The sequence below is a fragment of the Nymphaea colorata genome, chromosome 11, assembly GCF_008831285.2.
Source record: "Nymphaea colorata isolate Beijing-Zhang1983 chromosome 11, ASM883128v2, whole genome shotgun sequence".
Lineage (NCBI taxonomy): Eukaryota > Viridiplantae > Streptophyta > Magnoliopsida > Nymphaeales > Nymphaeaceae > Nymphaea > Nymphaea colorata.
The window spans coordinates 15913609-15932390 of record NC_045148.1 but is presented as its reverse complement, the minus strand read 5'-3'; the positions used below and the strand labels follow the sequence as shown (position 1 = coordinate 15932390).

General features: G+C 39.2%; 2 protein-coding genes and 1 long non-coding RNA gene across 9 annotated transcripts; 2 read left to right on the top strand and 1 right to left on the bottom strand.

The window, feature by feature from the left end:
• The first annotated feature begins 1243 nt into the window (after positions 1-1243).
• On the top strand, positions 1244-3947 carry LOC116264523 (endonuclease 2-like). Of its 2 annotated transcripts, none has more exons than XM_031644805.2 (9): positions 1244-1903; positions 1999-2173; positions 2293-2400; positions 2578-2633; positions 2734-2817; positions 2946-3038; positions 3144-3211; positions 3370-3428; positions 3527-3947. In XM_031644805.2, the coding sequence occupies exons 1-9, from the start codon at positions 1790-1792 to the stop codon at positions 3619-3621; spliced, it is 852 nt and encodes a 283-aa protein (XP_031500665.1). In that variant the 5' UTR covers positions 1244-1789; the 3' UTR covers positions 3622-3947. The 2 variants fall into 2 exon arrangements, with proteins under 2 accessions (XP_031500665.1, XP_031500664.1); XM_031644804.2 differs by having other exon boundaries at positions 3370-3443.
• A 136-nt stretch (positions 3948-4083) lies between these two features.
• On the bottom strand, positions 4084-18548 carry LOC126410496 (acyl-acyl carrier protein thioesterase TE3, chloroplastic-like). Of its 2 annotated transcripts, none has more exons than XM_050080349.1 (3): positions 18463-18548; positions 18160-18255; positions 4084-4264 (listed from the first exon to the last, which is right to left on the bottom strand). In XM_050080349.1, exons 1-3 carry the CDS (start codon positions 18484-18486, stop codon positions 4112-4114), a joined length of 273 nt encoding a protein of 90 aa, XP_049936306.1. In that variant the 5' UTR covers positions 18487-18548; the 3' UTR covers positions 4084-4111. The 2 variants fall into 2 exon arrangements, with proteins under 2 accessions (XP_049936306.1, XP_049936305.1); XM_050080348.1 differs by lacking the exon at positions 18160-18255 and adding an exon at positions 4364-4459.
• Positions 13875-18296, top strand: LOC116263978 (uncharacterized). Of its 5 annotated transcripts, none has more exons than XR_004174758.2 (9): positions 13875-15760; positions 15856-16004; positions 16120-16227; positions 16448-16461; positions 16541-16594; positions 16722-16814; positions 16917-17241; positions 17325-17446; positions 17892-18296. It is a non-coding gene; the product is annotated as an uncharacterized LOC116263978 (long non-coding RNA). The 5 variants fall into 5 exon arrangements; XR_007574574.1 differs by having other exon boundaries at positions 16448-16594; positions 16917-16984; positions 17076-17241; XR_004174755.2 differs by having other exon boundaries at positions 16405-16461.
• Positions 18549-18782: the final 234 nt, after the last annotated feature.

The window sequence follows — 18782 nt, the reverse complement described above, 5'->3', positions numbered from 1 at the left end:
TAATGGTTCTTTATCACATGAATGGATATTAGCAATTGTTATTTATCACGTGAATGGAATGTCTGTTCTTTGTGAATGAAGTCTGATTGTAGAAGTTATTTTTCATCGTTGGCTTGGATGCTTTATATTTATTTGTTGTTCAGTTGGGTTCTTCTTGAAGGGCCGCAATGTTGTCATACAACGGAGGGAGCTTTGGCTCATCTCAAGTGACATGGTGGATGGTTTGTTGTTTTCAGTCATAAGACGTAGGTGTAGACATTTTCTTCCTTTGGGTTGAGCTTAACCGAGCCACTATTTATTAAAAATATTTTTCATGAGGCGGGGACAAGATGACTTGATGTCTGAACCGGCCTCTTACGAGTTAAAGGAAGCCAATGGAAGCAACTCCCTTTTTTTTTTAACTAATGCAAGACACCCTTTACAAATATCCTTAACACGAACTCAAATGACTTTGAGTGGGTGGAGTGGGCCTCACTCGAACTCAACTCGATTATTTAAGTGGTCCATTTCTTAACTCTTAACTTAACTCATTTCTTAAATGAGTCAGCTTGAATCGAGCTTAGCCGAGCAAGATGGAGCCGAACCCAAATTGCCTTGATTCATTGAACACCCCTAAATTTCATTTTTTTTTTGGGAGTTTTGATTTAGATTTGAGTCACAAACTGAGCATCAGATCTGATCATTGAAAGGAACCTACCATATCCATCAAAGCCAGTAATCATATAAATAAATATAACGATTAAATTACCTGCTTCGAAGGTAATTCGGATATTCGTTTTACGTCCATAAGCTCCCCTGGACGAGGTGCTTCATAGCTTGCAAACTAAGCACATATATGTAATGCAGAACATTTCTGATGACGTTTCAAGAGATAGGCGCCCTTCCTTCATTAACTGCGAAAACGCGCATGGATTCGGAGAAGTAATGAGAAAATCGACCGGCTTAAAACCTTGAAATTTTACAACTCATAAATCTGATTCGCTCATTCATGTAAGATAATGTCCAAGCATAATTTCCGCACTCCATTAACGCTCTGCTCCTTCACAAATTAATTCCCTCACCAACAAATGGAAGAAAAAAGATCATTTTTCATACAAAATGCACGTTGATTTGTTTTAACGGTGGGAAACAATAAAAAGCATGCATTTCTTATGTCATCCCACCTCCTTTTTTGCCGTTACAACCAACGATCATATATTAGCTCTTTCTAAATCTTTACAACATGTTGGCGATCATCGTAGAAGCCCTCGGTTTTGCATTAGACAAGAATCGACCCTCAGACACCATTTCCAATTCTCATTTTCATGTTTTAATTGGAGATTGGCTTTATCGATTAACCATCCTTTGATGCAAGGTTCATGTCGTTTTATCAGAAAGAGAAACGTCCAAGTATTTCGAATGGGCTGTTAGAAATCGATTTTATGTTTATGCCAATTATACGGATGTTTTCGAGAAAATGACTCTGATTCAGAGTCCTGAAAAGTGAAAAACCTATTTGAGAGAAGAAGACAGTCCATTGGATAACGGTCCCAGTTCATTTGTTTCAGCGGTCCTGACAGATGATTGCATCATGTAAATGTTGAGAGTTTTTGCTCTCTCTCTCTCTTAACGCGCCCATCACGCTCCATATTCATCCGTTCATCACCACCCACAAGAAGTTATGGAAAGGAAAAAGTTTCCTGATGCCACAGATACCCGGGAGAAATCGTTCATATTCTTTCCTTTTGATGTCTATATATAGCCTCATTTATTTCCACACATTGGCAGTTCAACAAAGGCAGCAGAAGATATGGCCGAGAACAGAGAATCCTTTCTCCTCCTCTGTTCCATCCTTTTCATTATTGCTCCACTGGCTCATGGATGGGGAAAAGATGGGCATTTCATCATTTGCAGAATAGCTCAAGTATATGGGTCTACACCCTCTCTCATTTCTTCTCCCTCTTTCTGTTCTTATCTTCGTTGTGATTGTTCTGGTTTGGGTTGTTGTGGTTTGTTTAGGCGAGGCTGAGTGAGAAAACAGCTGCAGCAGTGAACGATCTGTTGCCGGACTATGCGCAGAATGACTTGGCGAGCTTGTGCTTGTGGGCCGACCATGTGAAGTTCAGGTTTCCTTGGTCGTCTCCCCTTCACTACATCGACACGCCAGACTCCCTCTGCACTTTTGCCTACAAGAGTTCGGTTCTTGCCCTCTGCTTTCTCAAGTTCAGTTCCCAATTCACTGTGGAAACGACCGATCGAGGCCGGACCATGAGAATAAGTACCTTTTGTTTTTTTTCTTTCATGTTTGGTTAGGGGACTGCAAAAATGAAGCAGGAGAAGCAGATATGTGTGTTGCTGGTGGAATAAAAAACTACACACGCCAACTCGAGGCCTACTCGGACTCGTCTCTTCGATCGCAATGTGAACAATTTTTTGTTCTCCTTAAGTAGCTCTGCTCGATAATTTTTTTTTTAATTTCAACAAATTTAACTTTGTGAACTTTGACCATATGGTTAATTAAAAAATGGACAAACTTTAAACCATGTTTCCTAATGAAAACTTACGTTTTCAAAATCCTGAAAGTTCGTTTTTTCACAGATAATTTGACTCAAGCGCTCCTCTTCCTTTCACATTTCGTAGGAGACGTGCACCAGGTTTGACACTCGAATCTGCTGTTATAGTTTGCTTGAGTTCCAGTTTTCGTTGATTTCACTTTAATCAATGTTGAGTTTCTCCGGATATGGTTTCGTGCAGCCACTGCATGTTGGTTTTACCACAGACAAGGGAGGCAACACCATCGACGTTAAGTGGTTCACAAGGAAAACCGTTCTCCATCACGTAAGAACCTCGATCTTTTTCTCACCTAAATGTTCATCACGTTCATGAACTTGAAGCTTAGATTTACAATGATTTCACGCCACTGTGATGAACGAAACTCTTGTTGGAGATATGATTATTATCTACAGGTGTGGGATGACAGCCTGATCGAGACGGCTGTAGAGAGATTCTACGGCTCAGATGTAGAAAGCCTGTTAGATGAAATTCAAAGTAATATTACGGTATAATTTCTCTGTCTAGAAGAAAATCGAAGAGTATACATGTATACCGCAATCCTCCGTCGATTCCTTGATGAATACAAAAATTGATCGTCCTCTGTGGAACAGGGGGCCTGGGCTGGCAGAATTGATGGATGGGAAAAATGCAGCCGTGGCGTCACTGCTTGTCCTGATGGGTACATATATCATCATTCCCGCATATATAATATTACCCTGTTCATGACTTCTCACTTTTAAATCTTATGAAGCTATTTTCTGCGGGGACAGCAACAGTCGCGGGTTTCTGTTCTGTGAAGTTGTGGGTTGACACTTAAACGTGACTTCTATTTTGCAGGTATGCGTCTGAAAGTATTACTGCGGCCTGTAATTTTGCTTACAAGGATGTCGACGAAGGTTCAGTCTTGGAAGGTAAAGAATCTAGTTTAATGTTTCAAGTACGTTGCAAATCTTCTATCATTTTCACTTTACAGTGGCCCATCTCGTTCTTGCAGATGACTACTTTTTGTCTCGTCTACCCACTGTCTACTTGCGTCTGGCCGAAGCTGGAGTGCGATTGGCTGCAACTCTCAATCGTGCTCTAGGATAAGCATCTGTAACAGGAGACTGCCACTACAAGATTTATGATGGCCTAGTTCGAGTTTTACATTGAAACTGCTTCTACGGAGAGAATTTGGTTCTTCTGCTGAATTCAGCAAAATATTAAATGTTTCTTTTGGTTGCACACAGTGTCAGGACAGAATGCCTTTTTAGCTGGTACTAGCAATGGAATATTACCGTATAAGTAATCTTAAATGACGAACTTCTGGTTTCTGCAATTTATTATCTTCTCTATTTTCTTTGTACTCTTGGTAGGATACGAGGTCATGACAAAAAACAAGCTGCCATTTTGTCAATCATATATTTTTATTACAATAGATGCACGAAGCAGTACACAAATTAATGAATTAATCCACAAATTCATTGGTGAGCACATGTTGTTTGGACAATGACTCATACTGGTTGCTGGCACATATTGGCTCCTCTAAGAGGACATGTGAGCACATATTTATTTATTTTTCAGAGTTCTCTTTACGGCCTCAGATGGGAGAAGATTCAGCTACATGGATTGATTCTTCAACACTGCCGTTATCCAGGTAGCTCTTCAGCTTCAACTTTGCTTCGGTCGGAATACGAGTGGGACGAAGGTTCTCGTCAAGCCATACAACTACTGATGTGCCCTCCAAGGCAAGCTGAGAGATTAACAAGTAATGCAGAATCAGGACCTTTCATTTCAGTTAAAATGCCATAACTTTTTCCTTGTGAAACATTTTGCAGTTAATAGCTGATACCTCCTTGTTTGTAAGCTTGAAAATGTAGTACTCGAAGCGCATTCTTGTGGCCGAAACTTCTGAGATTTTCATTTTCAGAACAAAGCTATCTCTCCGCTGCATGTGCAATGCAATTGTTAGACAGTATTGAAGAATCAGTTGTCTTGGAAGTATGAGAAACACTATCTTGTGTTTCCATGACTACCATTTTATGATCCATATAATGAAGCGGCAACTCACGTATTCGACCAAATAATCGAATTCATCTGTTCAATTGACTGCCTAGTAATGAAAAGGAAGCAAAACATCGCATTTATATGTCACCTTTAAAGGAGATAGATACTTCATCCATGTTTCCCTTATAGCCCCTTTGAAGCCTCTAGAAATGAAGACATCGGTATCGATCCCAAGTTTCAGAAGCAAATCAGTTATACCTGCGCCACATAATTGAATGAGTTGCATGAAACAATTTTCCAACTTCCAGAAATCGTGAAAAAAGAAATTGCGGCAGTCCTCTCTTCACACAGAATATCGACTTCAAGAAAGACAAGGCGGTTCTCCAAGCATTCATGATTCTTTCAATGAAAGTGGAAAAAGCAAGTTTTCGTCTCACCATGTTCAATGAAATGGTTATATATAGCATTGTTGACAACGCCATATTGGTCCAACTCATAATCCCGAACTTGAAGCTCAACATCATGATATCCCTGCATCCTGAAGAAGGAAGACGTCTAAATAAGCATTCTCATCCTGACTTCTTTGGACGTGATATGAAAATCCCTAACAGCGTTTATATGTGCATTGGAATTTTTCAAATATTGATAGAAGATTGAAAAAGAAGAGAGATAAGGGTGCATGCTTCTTTTAGGATTTTCCAATTTCCATCACCTTCTTTATTAGTTATTTTTCATATTCACTTTAAGCAAGAGAGTTAATTTCTTTCGTAATTGAGGGCATGTTCCGAAAGCTCATGTACCAAAATGACATGGTTGGAAATATTTTTCAGTCAGCAATCATATAGATCAGACAATTTATAATCAATTCAGAGTATCTGTATCTACTCAATCAACATACACGAACCCCGAATATATGGTTTATCTAATACATATGGGTTGAGTAAATATAAAAGTTATATAGAGTGACTGATGAGTTGTGTTTGATCATATTGATTGGTGGTGTGCCGTGCGTAAAATTGCTTTCTAAGTCATACTCTAATTATTTACATTTTGAAAAAATATTTTACACGTGGCACCTTCTTAACTACCAATTAAGTTAATTGATCGACTCATAATCAGTTCATATAATCCTTACATTTATCATTTTGGAATGTGAAGTAATGATTGCAATTTTTATTAATTCAAGGAGCAGATATATTGAAGTTTCTTTTTTTGTAAATAATACGTTTAATGGTCAAATAAGTTTTATATCACCTAACTATAGCCTGCATATGGGTAACTAACTCAATATAGGTTGCAGAACTTGCTAACTTTTAAGACGTTATCTCAAAATCATCTTGAATATGTATATATAACATCTGATTGCAATAATGCAATCTCCAGCTATGATTTTGAGGTTCTCCTGGCATGACGATACTAATACATGCAGGAACAGTACATTACACTCGGTCATCGTCATTTACAGACGTGTTTTCTAGAACATGAAGGTGTCATTTGATGTCGGCTTAGGAAGGAAGACTGGTATATAAGCTAGCCCGAGGACCATTGATTTATGAATCATTCTAAAACGCATCTTAAGCATTAATGCTGTGAATCTGACAAACACTATGTCACTCAAGAAACTATGAACCAATTATAATCCATCAGCTAAAGCAACCAGCTCTTCCAATTACAATGCCTTGAATATACCAAGTTTTTCATATATACATAATTCTAACTCTAGCCAGGCGTCTGTCTAATCCAAACCCAAAGAAGTATACAATTAGCTCCTGTTTTGTGAAAAAATAGCACGAGAAAACAAGATAATGAAATCGTAATTCCAATGAGATGGCATTACCACGAGTCGTTTTGCGCTCCATTGATCCTTTGGAGGCTGAACTGCGGACGTGTTGGAAAGTGCTTCTTTACAGAAGGCAACTTGGTCGTCAGTGGCAGACGAAGGGAGGAGGGTGAGTTAGAGCATGAGATCGTCTTTCCACTTGAACGAATGGAAGGGCAGAACAGAGCTCCAGTCTTGAACGTGGTTATGACTTCCATTTTTTTCTACAACGGTACACTTGGTTACCGGCAAGGCGTTCATGTTATATATAGGCCTTTTTTTTTCCGGTGGGCAGTACGACAACTTTGAACAGAACCCCCCTGGTTGGCGGTAACAAGCCCCTTGGATTATCTATACCACGGGGAAGCGGATTCACTAAATTGGCGCACAATAAATTCAACATTAGTAAATTTATGATTTTTGACTTTGCTTCCATTTTCCATGTCTTCGCTTGTAATGTTCGTGTTGCAGAGAAAGAATTTAAATGAAAACATTCAGAAATAAAAGAATGTCCGAAGGCAAAAGGATATTTAGAAGCAAAAAATATTAAACTTTAAGAGTTAGATTATTTACAGAATCTTCTCAATTTCAATGACGATGATTATGAACGGATTGGATTCCGGTTGGATATGTGCCCTTCGTTATATCCAAGTTACCATATGTTCGCATATATTAGGATTTCAATTAGAAAGAAGAAAAGTTTATGTACATAATTTATTTTTCATCTCACAATCCGTATCCCGTCCGAATCCGACTTTTATTTTCACATCAGGACCAAAATCCAACTTTTAACATAATCCAAACCATGTTATAATGTGTTTTTGACTTGAATCTGAATCCAACGCGTTCGTATTTGAATGGAAACGAAGGGCGTCTTAAGCCAGGGGCGGGGGGAAGCGGCGCTGGCCAGGGACTATGGCTTTTGAAAAACAAAAATTATGTCTACATTTTTGCAATTTTTCAACTTGCATACGTATATAAAAAGCTTGTAAAATATCATTCAATCTGTACAAATTTTGAAAACAGTAGACGACTTGCATAAAAAAAGATGTTTAACGCCGCCTCTAGCTCAAGCCACTTTTTCTTACTAACCAACCATAGTAGAGAGAACCCACAGGGAGTCGGAGAACGAAGCCGTGTTTGAATGGTTAGACCGAGTTTTCAAGTGCAACTTGGTTGAAACAGAGAAATCGAGCAAAGTTTTAAGCTGCTTCATGGAAGGAGAGATCCATAGAAAGCGGCAGAATGACGGCGTGTTTGAATGGTTTGACCGAGTGTCAACCCATAACTTTAGACGCTTCATTTCAAACATACGACGGCTGAAACAAACATGCCATTCAAAATTTCAAACTTTTAAGCCACTTTTTATGTTAACCAGCCATGGAAGGGAGACCCATTGAAAGCGAGAGAATAAAACCGTCTTCTAATGGTTAGACCGAGTGTCAAGGTTTTGAAAGTTTCATGAAGAACTTGGGGGTGTTTGAAAATGGAAACCCATAAATCTGGTGTGACAGGTTCTCTGACGTGATCACAAGAGGTCAGCCTCAATAGTTGATCAAACTAAGAGTTTTTGGCTCATTATTCTTAATGTCTTAGTTTCAAAATATATTCTCAATTTTCTATCTACTGTTGCTATAAGTTATTTGCAATATATGAATTATGTACGTTTGTCTCCGACGCTTTCGTTAGCTCATACCTTTTAAAAAAATATTACATAGCCAAGTGGAGATGTGTCTTGGACATTACCTGATCAAACTTTAGAACTTTCATTTATATACAAACTGCGGATTTTCGTAAATGGGTATGTGATATAAGCACGTTTCACATCAGTTCAGATTTAAGAATCTTAGCTTTCAAAGTACTCAACTTATTTATAGAACTGACTGTCGCCAATAACACCAGACGTTTTTATAGATAAGATTATTGCGATGAGTTGACTGCTATTATTCAATTTGAGAAAGAACTATTGCATCTTATCTAGCCATGTTAATTTTCTGGTTCGGACTCATGACTACGTTTATTACATGCCAAGATTGTGAAAAAAAAAAAAAGTAGACGGTATGCAAGTCCTGGTAATAGAACAATATTATCGAGCAAACTTCAGCTTTTGAGTTTGAAGGTCAAATATAAATTTTACTTTGGGGCATTGCTTTGTCAAAGAAGAAGGATGAAGACGATGAACACAAGAAATTAACGTGGTTCGGAAGAAAGATTCCTACTCCACGACTCAGTCATCAATTTCATAATGATCTGGTTTTCTTAATACAGTATTTATACATTGCTATGTCTGATTCGAATTTGAATCAGTTTCCATGGATCTACAATCTGTTTCCTTGAATTTCTCCTTTGGTTTTGAATAGGAGAAACTGACATTCTCCTGAAATCTTTCATCATTGTGAAGAGCATTTTAGTTGCTCGTCCGATTGGCTTTGCTTCCATATTTGTTGCTCTTAATTTGTTGGAATTCTGTTTTATTGCTGGAGCCTTATCAAGATGCGTTTTAGTCTCTTGATGCTCGTGGCTAATTTGATTTCCTGCCATATTAGTTACACCTGATTTCCTGCAGTTATAATCCACGCCTGACTTCCTGGAGTTATGAACCGTTGGAGACGCACCTGATTTTCCGGAGTGAGCTGGTGCGTTATCATCCCCCCGCAGCCGAAGGGAAGGTTGCATACTTAAGCCAAAATGTTGAATGAGAAAGGTGAGGCGTTGCTAAGACAAAGGTTTGGTAAAAAGATCTGCAAGCTGACCTTCGGTTGTGACGAATTGAGTATGCATATTTCCCAGTGCGACTTGTTCACGAACAAAATGATAATCGAGTTCCAAATGTTTCATACGTGAATGAAAAACTGGCTTGATAGTGGTATGTAGTGCTGAAATGTTGTCACTCAAAAGAATAGGAGCTTTGGAGAGGTAAACGCCGAGATCTTGTAAAATAAAGGTAAGCCATTTAATTTCAGCAGTAGCTTTGGCGAGGGCCTTCAGCTTCACAGGACGAGCGAGCAATAGTCGGTTGTTTCTTAGAGCTCCAGGATATACAATTTGGATTAAGAAATGTGCAGTATCCGGAAGTCGATCGGCGTGTATCTGGACAGCCCGCCCAGTCTGCATCAGAGTACGCTCGGAGAGTCAAATCTTGGGATTTATATAACTGGATACCATATTGAGACGTGCCTCGAATATATCGTATAATGCGTTTCAAGATTTGAAAATGCTTCATCGTTGGGGCATGCATGAATTGACATGCAAAATTTACTGCATATAAGAGATCTGGCCATGTAAGGGACAAGTACTAAACTTGCAAGACTTCGATATGCGGTAGCATTGGAATAAGGTGGATCAATTTCCTCAGGAGATTTGAAACTGATAGTAATAGGCGTGCTCACTGTTTTACATTGCTGCATTTCTGCTCTAGAGATAATGTCTTCAGCATATTTAGACTTATGCATAAACAAGCCGTTGGAAGTCCATTCAACTTGAAGTCCCAAGAAATAATTCAGATCACCTAGATCATTCATAGTAAATTGTTGTCTGACGGTGACGAGGAATGACATTATAAATGAATGTGAAATTTCCTGTAAGAATGATATCATCAACATACAATAGTAGAATAGTGACCATTTTTTCTTGTCTACGAACAAAGAGGGACGGGTCAATGGCACTGGCAATGAAGTCCATAGAGAATAAAAATTGAGCAAATATGTCATACCATGCTCGAGGAGCTTGTTTCAATCCATAAAGAGCTCGATTTAATCTATAGACATGATCTGGGTTGGACGGATCTTTAAATCCAGGAGGTTGTTCAATATAAATCAGCTCACGAAGATGCCCATTTAGAAATGCATTTTTGATATCTAATTGTTTTAGAGGTCAATTAAATGCGAGGGCAAGACTAAGAACGATTCTTATAGTAGCAAATTTGACCACTGGGGAGAAAGTTTTCAAGAAGTCCAAACCTTGAACCTGGTTATATCCTTGTGACGCGCTTTGAGCCTTTCAAGTTACCCATCTCCTTTGAGTTTAGTTTTGAAAACCCAGCGGCTCCCGATCACATGCATGTTTGGTGTACGAGGCACGAGATCCCAAGTATGATTTTCCTGTAAAGCAACCATTTAATCTTTTATAGCTTGATACCAGCCTGAGTGTTTAAGGGCAAGGGTGTAATGTGATGGTTCAAGTGGAATGGATGAAGTGGTAAAGACATATTTAGGATTAGGTTTTATGATGTTGGATTTGGATTGAATAGTCATAGAATGAGTTGAGGAGGAGGTAGTCGATGGGACTAATGGTGAACTGGGTGGCTCGAGTTGGAGAGGTGATGTAGGGGCTCGTATGGGTATAGGCGGCAAAGGAGAAGTCTCTTCGGTATTATGCATTTGGGCTAGACGTTGGGATTCAAGATGAGGCTCATTGGACGAATCCGAAAAGGATACAAAGTCAGCATTAGAGGTTATGGGCCTAGGAGTTGGTATGGTGTTTTTCTAGGGAAAATGGGTTTCATCAAACACAACATGACGGGAGATATATACACGTCCAGTGGGAGGATATAGGCATCTATACACTTTATGAAGGTTGTTATATCCAATAAACACACAAGGTAACGACTTTGGCTGAAACTTATGATTCATATATCCTCTAAGGTAAGGATAGCATATAAATCCAAAAGCTCGAAGACAAGAATAATTAGGTCGTTTTTGTAAAGCGACTCATACAGACTTTGCATGTGTAAAACTTGTGATGGAAGTCGGTTGATAAGCCAAACTGCAGTGGAAAAGGCCTCGACCCAATATTGAGCTGGGAGATGGCTATGAAATAACATAGTGAGACCTAATTCAGTAACCGATCTATGTTTTCTTTCCACCATACCATTTTGCTCTGGCGTCTTAGGACAAGATGTTTGATGTTTGATGCCCTTCTCCTTTAAATAATATGTAAGAACCAAACTGTTAAACTCGCCCCCTTTATCACTTTGAAAAACTCTGAGCGTTGCATCAAATTGTGTTTGAATCATTTTGTGAAATTCAAGAAATTTGGCAAAAAATTCACATTTTCATTTTAGAGGATAAATCCATGAATATTTAGACAATTGATCCACAAACAAAACATAATATCTTAGATTCTGGCATGATGCAATAGAAGCTGGTTCCCATAAGTCACAATGTATTTTAGAAAACAAAGAATCACAATCATCATCAATAGGAAGAAATGGAAGTCTACACGCCTTCCCCATCTGACAACTACTGGCACAAGTAAAAGATCTAGCCAAATTTTTTGTCATTGTAATCAACTTATTTGCAGTCATAAAATCTACACTTTATGATGTGGATGTCTAAGACGTCCATGCCATACTTCAAAGGGAGCTAATCGGAACCGTGTTGAAAAGAACACATTCTTCGGTTTCGGCTTGAGAGCATACAGATCGCCTTCTCTAAACCTTGTTGCAATCACTTCCTTGGTCTCCTTGTCCTTAATAGCAAAGAAATTTGAAGAGAATTCAAACACATAAGGCATAGTAGAAGTGAGTTGACTAATTGAAATCAGCTTTTTCTTGATGTTGGGTACAACAAGAATGTTGTCGAGAGTGATTTCCCACATAGATATCGGCAACTCCAATATGTGTAATATCAAGATGTTGGCCATTTCCTACCATGATTTTGTCTGTTCCTTTATATGGAATGCAACTTTTGAGTTTACCTGGATCATTGGTCACATGAGAACTTGCTCTGGTGTCAAGAAACCAGCCTTGATTAGTTGGATCAGCGATTTTCATTGCAGCAAATGCCTGTGGCATATCACGTGGTTGATAGGCAAGATCAAATCCGTGATAACATTTAAAGGCATTATGATTATTTAGTCCATAAATCTGACATGATACCTTGGATTTGTTCGTCTCTCCATTGGCCAATCCTTGCTGATTTTAAGTCTTAGTTGCTGGATTGAACCCACGTCCCTTGGAGTTGAACCGACTATTGTTGCTATTGATATTGCACCAACTATTGTTGTATCGTTTTCTGTTAGTTTGATTGCTGGATTGTTGTGTGAAGAAGGCCATTTGGTTGTTCAATCTAGCCTCTCCCACATGTAAATCCTTCATTATTTCATGCCCTTAAAGTAGTGACACTGCATCAAGATATGAGGGTACCGGTGGCTTGAGGATAGAAGTCATAAACGACTCATGTCCTGGTCCGAGACCATTAACCAGCCAAAAGACTTTGTCGTCATCCTCAAGAGACTTCTCAATCGCTGCAAGTTCATCACATATAGCTTTGAAACCAGTAACATATTCAGTCGCAGGTTTATCTTGTTTGCGGTGGAGTTGTAGTTTTCTTGTCAGCATCATTTATCTGTCCTTTGACTCATGAGCGAATGCTCTTGTCAAGGTTTTCCATACTTGTTCAGAGGTTTCAAGTCCCACGACAAGTCCAAGGACTTCTGTGAGAGACCAGTGAGCCATCCTCTTATAAGACAATCTGATTTCTTCCAAGCAGAATAATCAGGGTTTGGTCGTCTGACGGTTTCACCATTATCAAAAGATTCAATGGTAGAAGATGGCGTGAGAATCGTACCATCAATAAACTCAAGCAGATCTTGGCTTTCTATGAGACCAAGAATTTGTGTTTTCCACAACAAGAAATTATTGTGTGACAATTTGATTGAAACTAAATTAGCCACATTCACGGTGGAAGGATAGGGATACTTAGCTCCTGAATTTGGTGCGGGTGTCGACATGTTGAAGTCTTGCGGCACTTGTAAATTTTGTATCTCTTTACAGGATTGTCTAAAAAATATGCAAACTTGTCGAAAAATACTAGACACTTGGCCGAATCCAACGCCACCAAGCTCGACTTGTGAGTCGTCTTTAGTAAAAAACGCGCCCCAGATAAAGTCACGCCTGGAAGACTGGGTTTGGCTCCTTGAACAACAGTTGCGGCACTTAGAAAGTGCCGGCCTCTCGCAATGTGGTGGTTGGGGCGAAAGATTCCTACTCCACGACTTAGTCATCAATTTCATGATGATCTGGGAGAAACTGACATTCTCTTGAAATCTTTCATCATTGTGAAGGGACGTTTTAGTTGCTCGTCCTATTGGCTTTGCTTCCATACGTGTTGCTCTTAATTTGCTGGAATTCTATTTTATTGCTGGAGCCTTATCAAGATGCGTTTTAGTCTCTTGACGCTCGTGGCTGATTTGATTTCCTGCAATTATAATCCACGCCTGATTTCCTAGAGTTATGAACCGTTGGGGACTCACCTGATTTTTGGGAGTGAGCTGGTGCGTTATCATGCTTAACATGCTTTAGTGCACCTCTAATTTCTCAAGAAGTTGATGCTGTCTTCATTTTCTTTTGTAGAAACTAGCTTATGTATTGGCAAATTATGTGGAGATTTGCTCATTTTAGTCGAGTAATCCTGCTCCTGCACCTTTGTTTCCATTTGTCTATTTGTGGCATGAATGATTTGCCATTGGACGAGTCCAATGAAGTCAGTGATGTAATATTTTTGGTGACGTTTTTGTCATCAGATGAGAACTGAGTTACTTGAGCAAAAACCTGAGATATTTCTGATGGAGTACTTCAGCCTTGACATAGATCAAGAAGGGAACTTGTCCAACTGGTCAGTACACACCTGATATCAATAAGAGATCGTCTGCCACAGTTTGTTTGGAGAACAGTCTTCAGGGCATAATGTGGTGGCATACTGTTTGAACTTGCATTAGATTCTTCTCCTTTCTTTTGGCCTTTTTCCTTATGAACTAATCCAACCTTTCCCTTTGGGGAACAGGAGAGAACTGCGCCACTATATCTTGCTCTTAAACTTTTCACCCAAGGTCTTTGAGATGAAAGCTTAATATTTTCCACCAAAGGAGGGTGTGATCTTGCAAAATGAAGAACCCGCAGACTTGTATATTCTGGTCATTGATGCTGTTGTATACCTCTGAAATTACTCCATATGATCTGCCACAACTTTTAACCTTATCTGTGTGCTAAGGTCAGTTGTTTTTTCGGTCATTATAGGGCAATCCATTGTTCGCCTTACTTCAATGAAGCCCATCTTCAGTATTTATGAATATCTTTACGCATGACTAATTTCTTTGTTGAATTGTTACTTGTCCCAATTCTGTGAAGAGGTATGGAGTTATTGAATGCCCACTTGCATTGTATGTGAAGTGCTTGATGCAACAATAAGTTGCCTACTCATTCCTTATTTTTTTAATCAGGCGCTGACCTTTCTGTTCTTGTGAGTTGACTATAATGGATCGCTCATTTTAATTTTAAATGTTTGTTAGAATGTCGAACTTTAATATGAAGTGAATTTTGTGAATAGTCATATATGAAGAATTGATGCATGCTTTTTTCATTGTTATTTCGAGTTTTACCCAAAAGTGTGCTAACATGAAAAATCTCGTGTCAAATGTAAACTCAATGCGTGTTTGTTCTTCAAACAGTGAAATACCTGTAGGATATACAGAGGCATTTTGTTATTTCCTAGACACTATGTTTTTGGTTACCACATTATTTCTTTATTCTGCTTCACACTCTGATGACCGTGGGTACCAGATCCTACCTACAGCATGTTGATCTCGCCTCAACTAGTTGGCTGACAGTCATCTTTTAGGTGCGTAGGAGGTTAACAATCACAGCTCGAATAAAAAACCTGAAGGTCTCCCATTCTGCTTGCCTCGAGGTCCTGGCCTGACAGTCATCTTCACAAATAAATCTTTGATACCGATTTTGTTAGCAACGATGGGACGATAGGAGTACAACTGTGGTAGCAGGACTGCTTGGTGGAGGTTGCATCATAATTTACAGTAATATTCTATGTTGAATTTATTGATGTGTGCTTGGGAGTTGAATTTATTTTTGTTTTGGAATATCGCTTATGTTAATGGCGAGTGACTGAAGTTGCTTGATAGTTGTCTATAATTTTTTTTCATTGTTGTGAACTTTATACAGTATTTGGGAAAATAGTGCAGGCATATTGTTATTATAATAATAAAAAAAGTTACCAGTATAGTTATTGGCGCAATGGTAGTCCAGCGCTACCATGGTAGTTCATTTGTTTCAGCGATCCTGACAGATGATTGCATCATGTAAATGTTGAGAGTTTTTGCTCTCTCTCTAAATTCGCCCATCACGCTCCACATTCATCCGTTCATCAACACCCACAAGAAGTTATGGAGAGGAAAAAGTTTACTGAGTCCACAGATATCCGGGGGAAATCGTTCACATTCTTTCCTTTTGATGTCTATATATAGCCTCATTTATTTCCACACATTGGCAGCTAAACAAAGGCAGCAGAAGATATGGCCGAGAACAGAGAATCCTTTCTCCTCCTCCTCTGTTCCATCATTTTCATTACTGTTCCACCGGCTTATGGGTGGGGAAAGGATGCGCATTTCATCATTGGCAGAATAGCTCAAGTATATGGGTCTACACCCCCTCTCATTTCTTCTCCCTTTTTCTGTGCTTATCTTTGTTGTGATTGTTCTGGTTTGGATTGTTGTGGTTTGTTTAGGCGAGGCTGAGTGAGAAAACAGCTGCAGCAGTGAACGATCTGCTGGTGCTTGTGCTTGTGGGCCGACCATGTGAAGTTCAGGTTTTCGTGGTCGTCTCCCCTTCACTACATCGATACGCCAGACTCCCTGTGCACTTTTGCCTATAAGAGTTCGGTTCTTGTCCTCTGCTCTCTCAAGTTCAGTTCCCAAGTTCAATGTGGAAATGGCCGATCGACCCCGGACCATGAGAATAAGTTCCTTTTTTTTTTTTTATGTTTGGTTAGGGGACTGCAAAAATGAAGCAGGAGAAGCAGATATGTGTGTTGCTGGTGGAATAAAAAACTACACACGCCAACTCGAGGCCTACTCGGACTCGTCTCTTCGATCGCAATGTGAACAATTTTTTGTTCTCCTTAAGTAGCTCTGCTCGATAATTTTTTTTTTAATTTCAACAAATTTAACTTTGTGAACTTTGACCATATGGTTAATTAAAAAATGGACAAACTTTAAACCATGTTTCCTAATGTAAACTTATGTTTTCAAAATCCTGAAAGTTCGTTTTTTCACAGATAATTTGACTCAAGTGCTCCTCTTCCTGAAAACATTTTGTAGGAGACGTGCACCAGGTTTGACACTCGAATCTGCTGTTATAGTTTGCTCGAGTTCCAGTTTTTTATTGATTTCACTTTAATTACTACAAACAAGGGAGGCAACATCATCGACGTAAAGTGGTTCACAAGGAAGACCGTTCTCCATCACGTAAGAACCTCATCTTTTTCTCACTTAACTGTTCATCACGTTCATCAACTTGAAGCTTAGAGTTAAAATGATTTCACGCCATTGTGATGAACGAAAGTCTTGTTGGAGGTATGATTATTATCTACAGGTCTGGGATGACAGCCTGATCGAGACGGCAGTAGAGAGATTCTATGGCTCAGATGTAGAGAGCCTGTTAGATGCAATTCAAAGTAATATTACGGTATAATTTCACTATCTTGAAGAAAATCGCAGAGTACATGTATACGCATCCCCCCGTCGATTCCTTGATGAATACAAAAATTGATCATCCTCTGTGGAACAGGGGGCCTGGGCTGGCAGAATTGATGGATGGGAATAATGCAGCCGTGGCTTCACTGCTTGTCCTGATGGGTACATATATCATCATTCCCGCATATGTAATATTACCCTGCTCATGGCTTCTCACTTTTAAATCTTACGAAGCTATTTTGTGCGGGGACAGCAACAGTCGCCGGTTTCTGTGCAATTGCGGGTTGAAACTTAAACGTGACTTCTGTTTTGCTGTTATGCGTCTGAAAGTATTACTGCGGTCTGTAATTTTTTTTTTGGTACAACTGCGGTCTGTAATTTTGCTTACAAGGATGTCGACGAAGGTTCACTCTTGGAAGGTAAAGAATCTAGTTTAGTGTTTCAAGTATGCTGCAAATCTTCTATCATTTTCATTTGACAGTGGCCAATCTCGTTCTTGCAGATTACTTTTTGTCTCGTCTACCCACTGTCTACTTGCGTCTGGCCGAAGCTGGAGTTCGATTGGCTGCAACTCTCAATCGTGCTCTAGGATAAGCATCTGTAACAGGAGACTGCCACTACAAGGTTTATGATGGCCTAGTTCGAGTTTTACATTGAAACTGCTTCTACGGAGAGAATTTGGTTCTTAGTACTGCTGAATTCAGCAGAATATTAAATGTTTCTTTTAGTTGCACAGAGTGTCAGGACAGAATGGCTTTAGCTGGTATTAGAAATGGAATATTACCTTTTAAGTAATCTTAAATGACGAACTTCTGGTTTCTGCCATTTATTATTTCTCTGTTTTCTTTGTCCTCTTGGTAGGATACGAGGTCATGACAAAAAACAAGCTGCCATTTTGTCAATCATATATTTTTATGACAAATAGAAGCAGGAAGCAGTACACAAATTAATTAATTAGACCACAAATTCATTCGTGAGCACATATTGTGTGGACAGTGACTGATACAGGTTGCTGGCACATGTTGGCTCCTCTAAGAGGACATTTGAGCACACTTTATTTATTTTTCAGAGTTCTCTTTACGGATTCAGATGGGAGAAGATCCAGCTACATGGATTGATTCTTCAACACTGCCGGCATCCAGGTAGCTCATCAGCTTCAACTTTGCTTCGGTAGGAATACGAGTGGGACGAAGGTTCTCGTCAAGCCATACAACTACTGATGTGCCCTCCAAGGCAAGCTGAGAGATTAACAAGAAATGCAGAATCAGGACCTTTCATTTCAGTTAAAATGCCATAACTTTTTCCTTGTGAAACATTTTGCAGTTAATAGCTGATACCTCCTTGTTTGTAAGCTTGAAAATGTAGTACTCGAAGCGCATTCTTGTGGCCGAAACTTCTGAGATTTTCATTTTCAGAACAAAGCTATCTCTCCGCTGCATGTGCAATGCAATAATGAGACAGTATTGAAGAATCAGTTGTCTTGGAAGTATGAGAAACACTGTCTTGTGTTTCCACGACTACCATTTTACGATCCATATAATGAAGCGGCAACTCACGTATTCAACCAAATATTCGAATTCATCTGTTCAATTGACTGCCTAGTAATGAAAAAGAAAGAAAACATCGCATTTATATGTCACCTTTAAAGGAGATAGATACTTCATCCATGTTTCCCTTATAGCCCCTTTGTAGTCACTAGAAATGAAGACATCTGTATCGATCCCAAGTTTCAGAAGCAAATCAGTTATACCTGCACCACATAATTGAATGCGTTGCATGAAACAATTTTCCAACGATCAGAAATCGTGAAAAGAAATTGCGGCAGTCCTCTCTTCACACAGAATATCGACTTCAAGAAAGACAAGGCGGCTCTCCAAGCATTCATGATTCTTTCAATGAAAGTGGAAAAAGCAAGTTTTCGTCTCACCATGTTCAATGAAATGGTTATATATAGCATTGT

Bases quoted from the DNA above. Each gene is read 5' to 3' on its own strand.
- LOC116264523 (XM_031644804.2), top strand. From the start codon at position 1,790: ATGGCCGAGAACAGAGAATCCTTTCTCCTCCTCTGTTCCATCCTTTTC. The intron at 2,818-2,945 runs GTAAGAACCTCG...TATTATCTACAG, and splicing joins GGAAAACCGTTCTCCATCAC to GTGTGGGATGACAGCCTGAT. The intron at 3,444-3,526 runs GTAAAGAATCTA...TCGTTCTTGCAG, and splicing joins CGAAGGTTCAGTCTTGGAAG to ATGACTACTTTTTGTCTCGT.
- LOC126410496 (XM_050080349.1), bottom strand. From the start codon at position 18,486: ATGAAGTATCTATCTCCTTTAAAG. The intron at 18,256-18,462 runs GTGACATATAAA...TTGCACATGCAG, and splicing joins AGTATCTATCTCCTTTAAAG to CGGAGAGATAGCTTTGTTCT. The intron at 4,265-18,159 runs GTATCAGCTATT...TTAATCTCTCAG, and splicing joins TCAAGCTTACAAACAAGGAG to CTTGCCTTGGAGGGCACATC.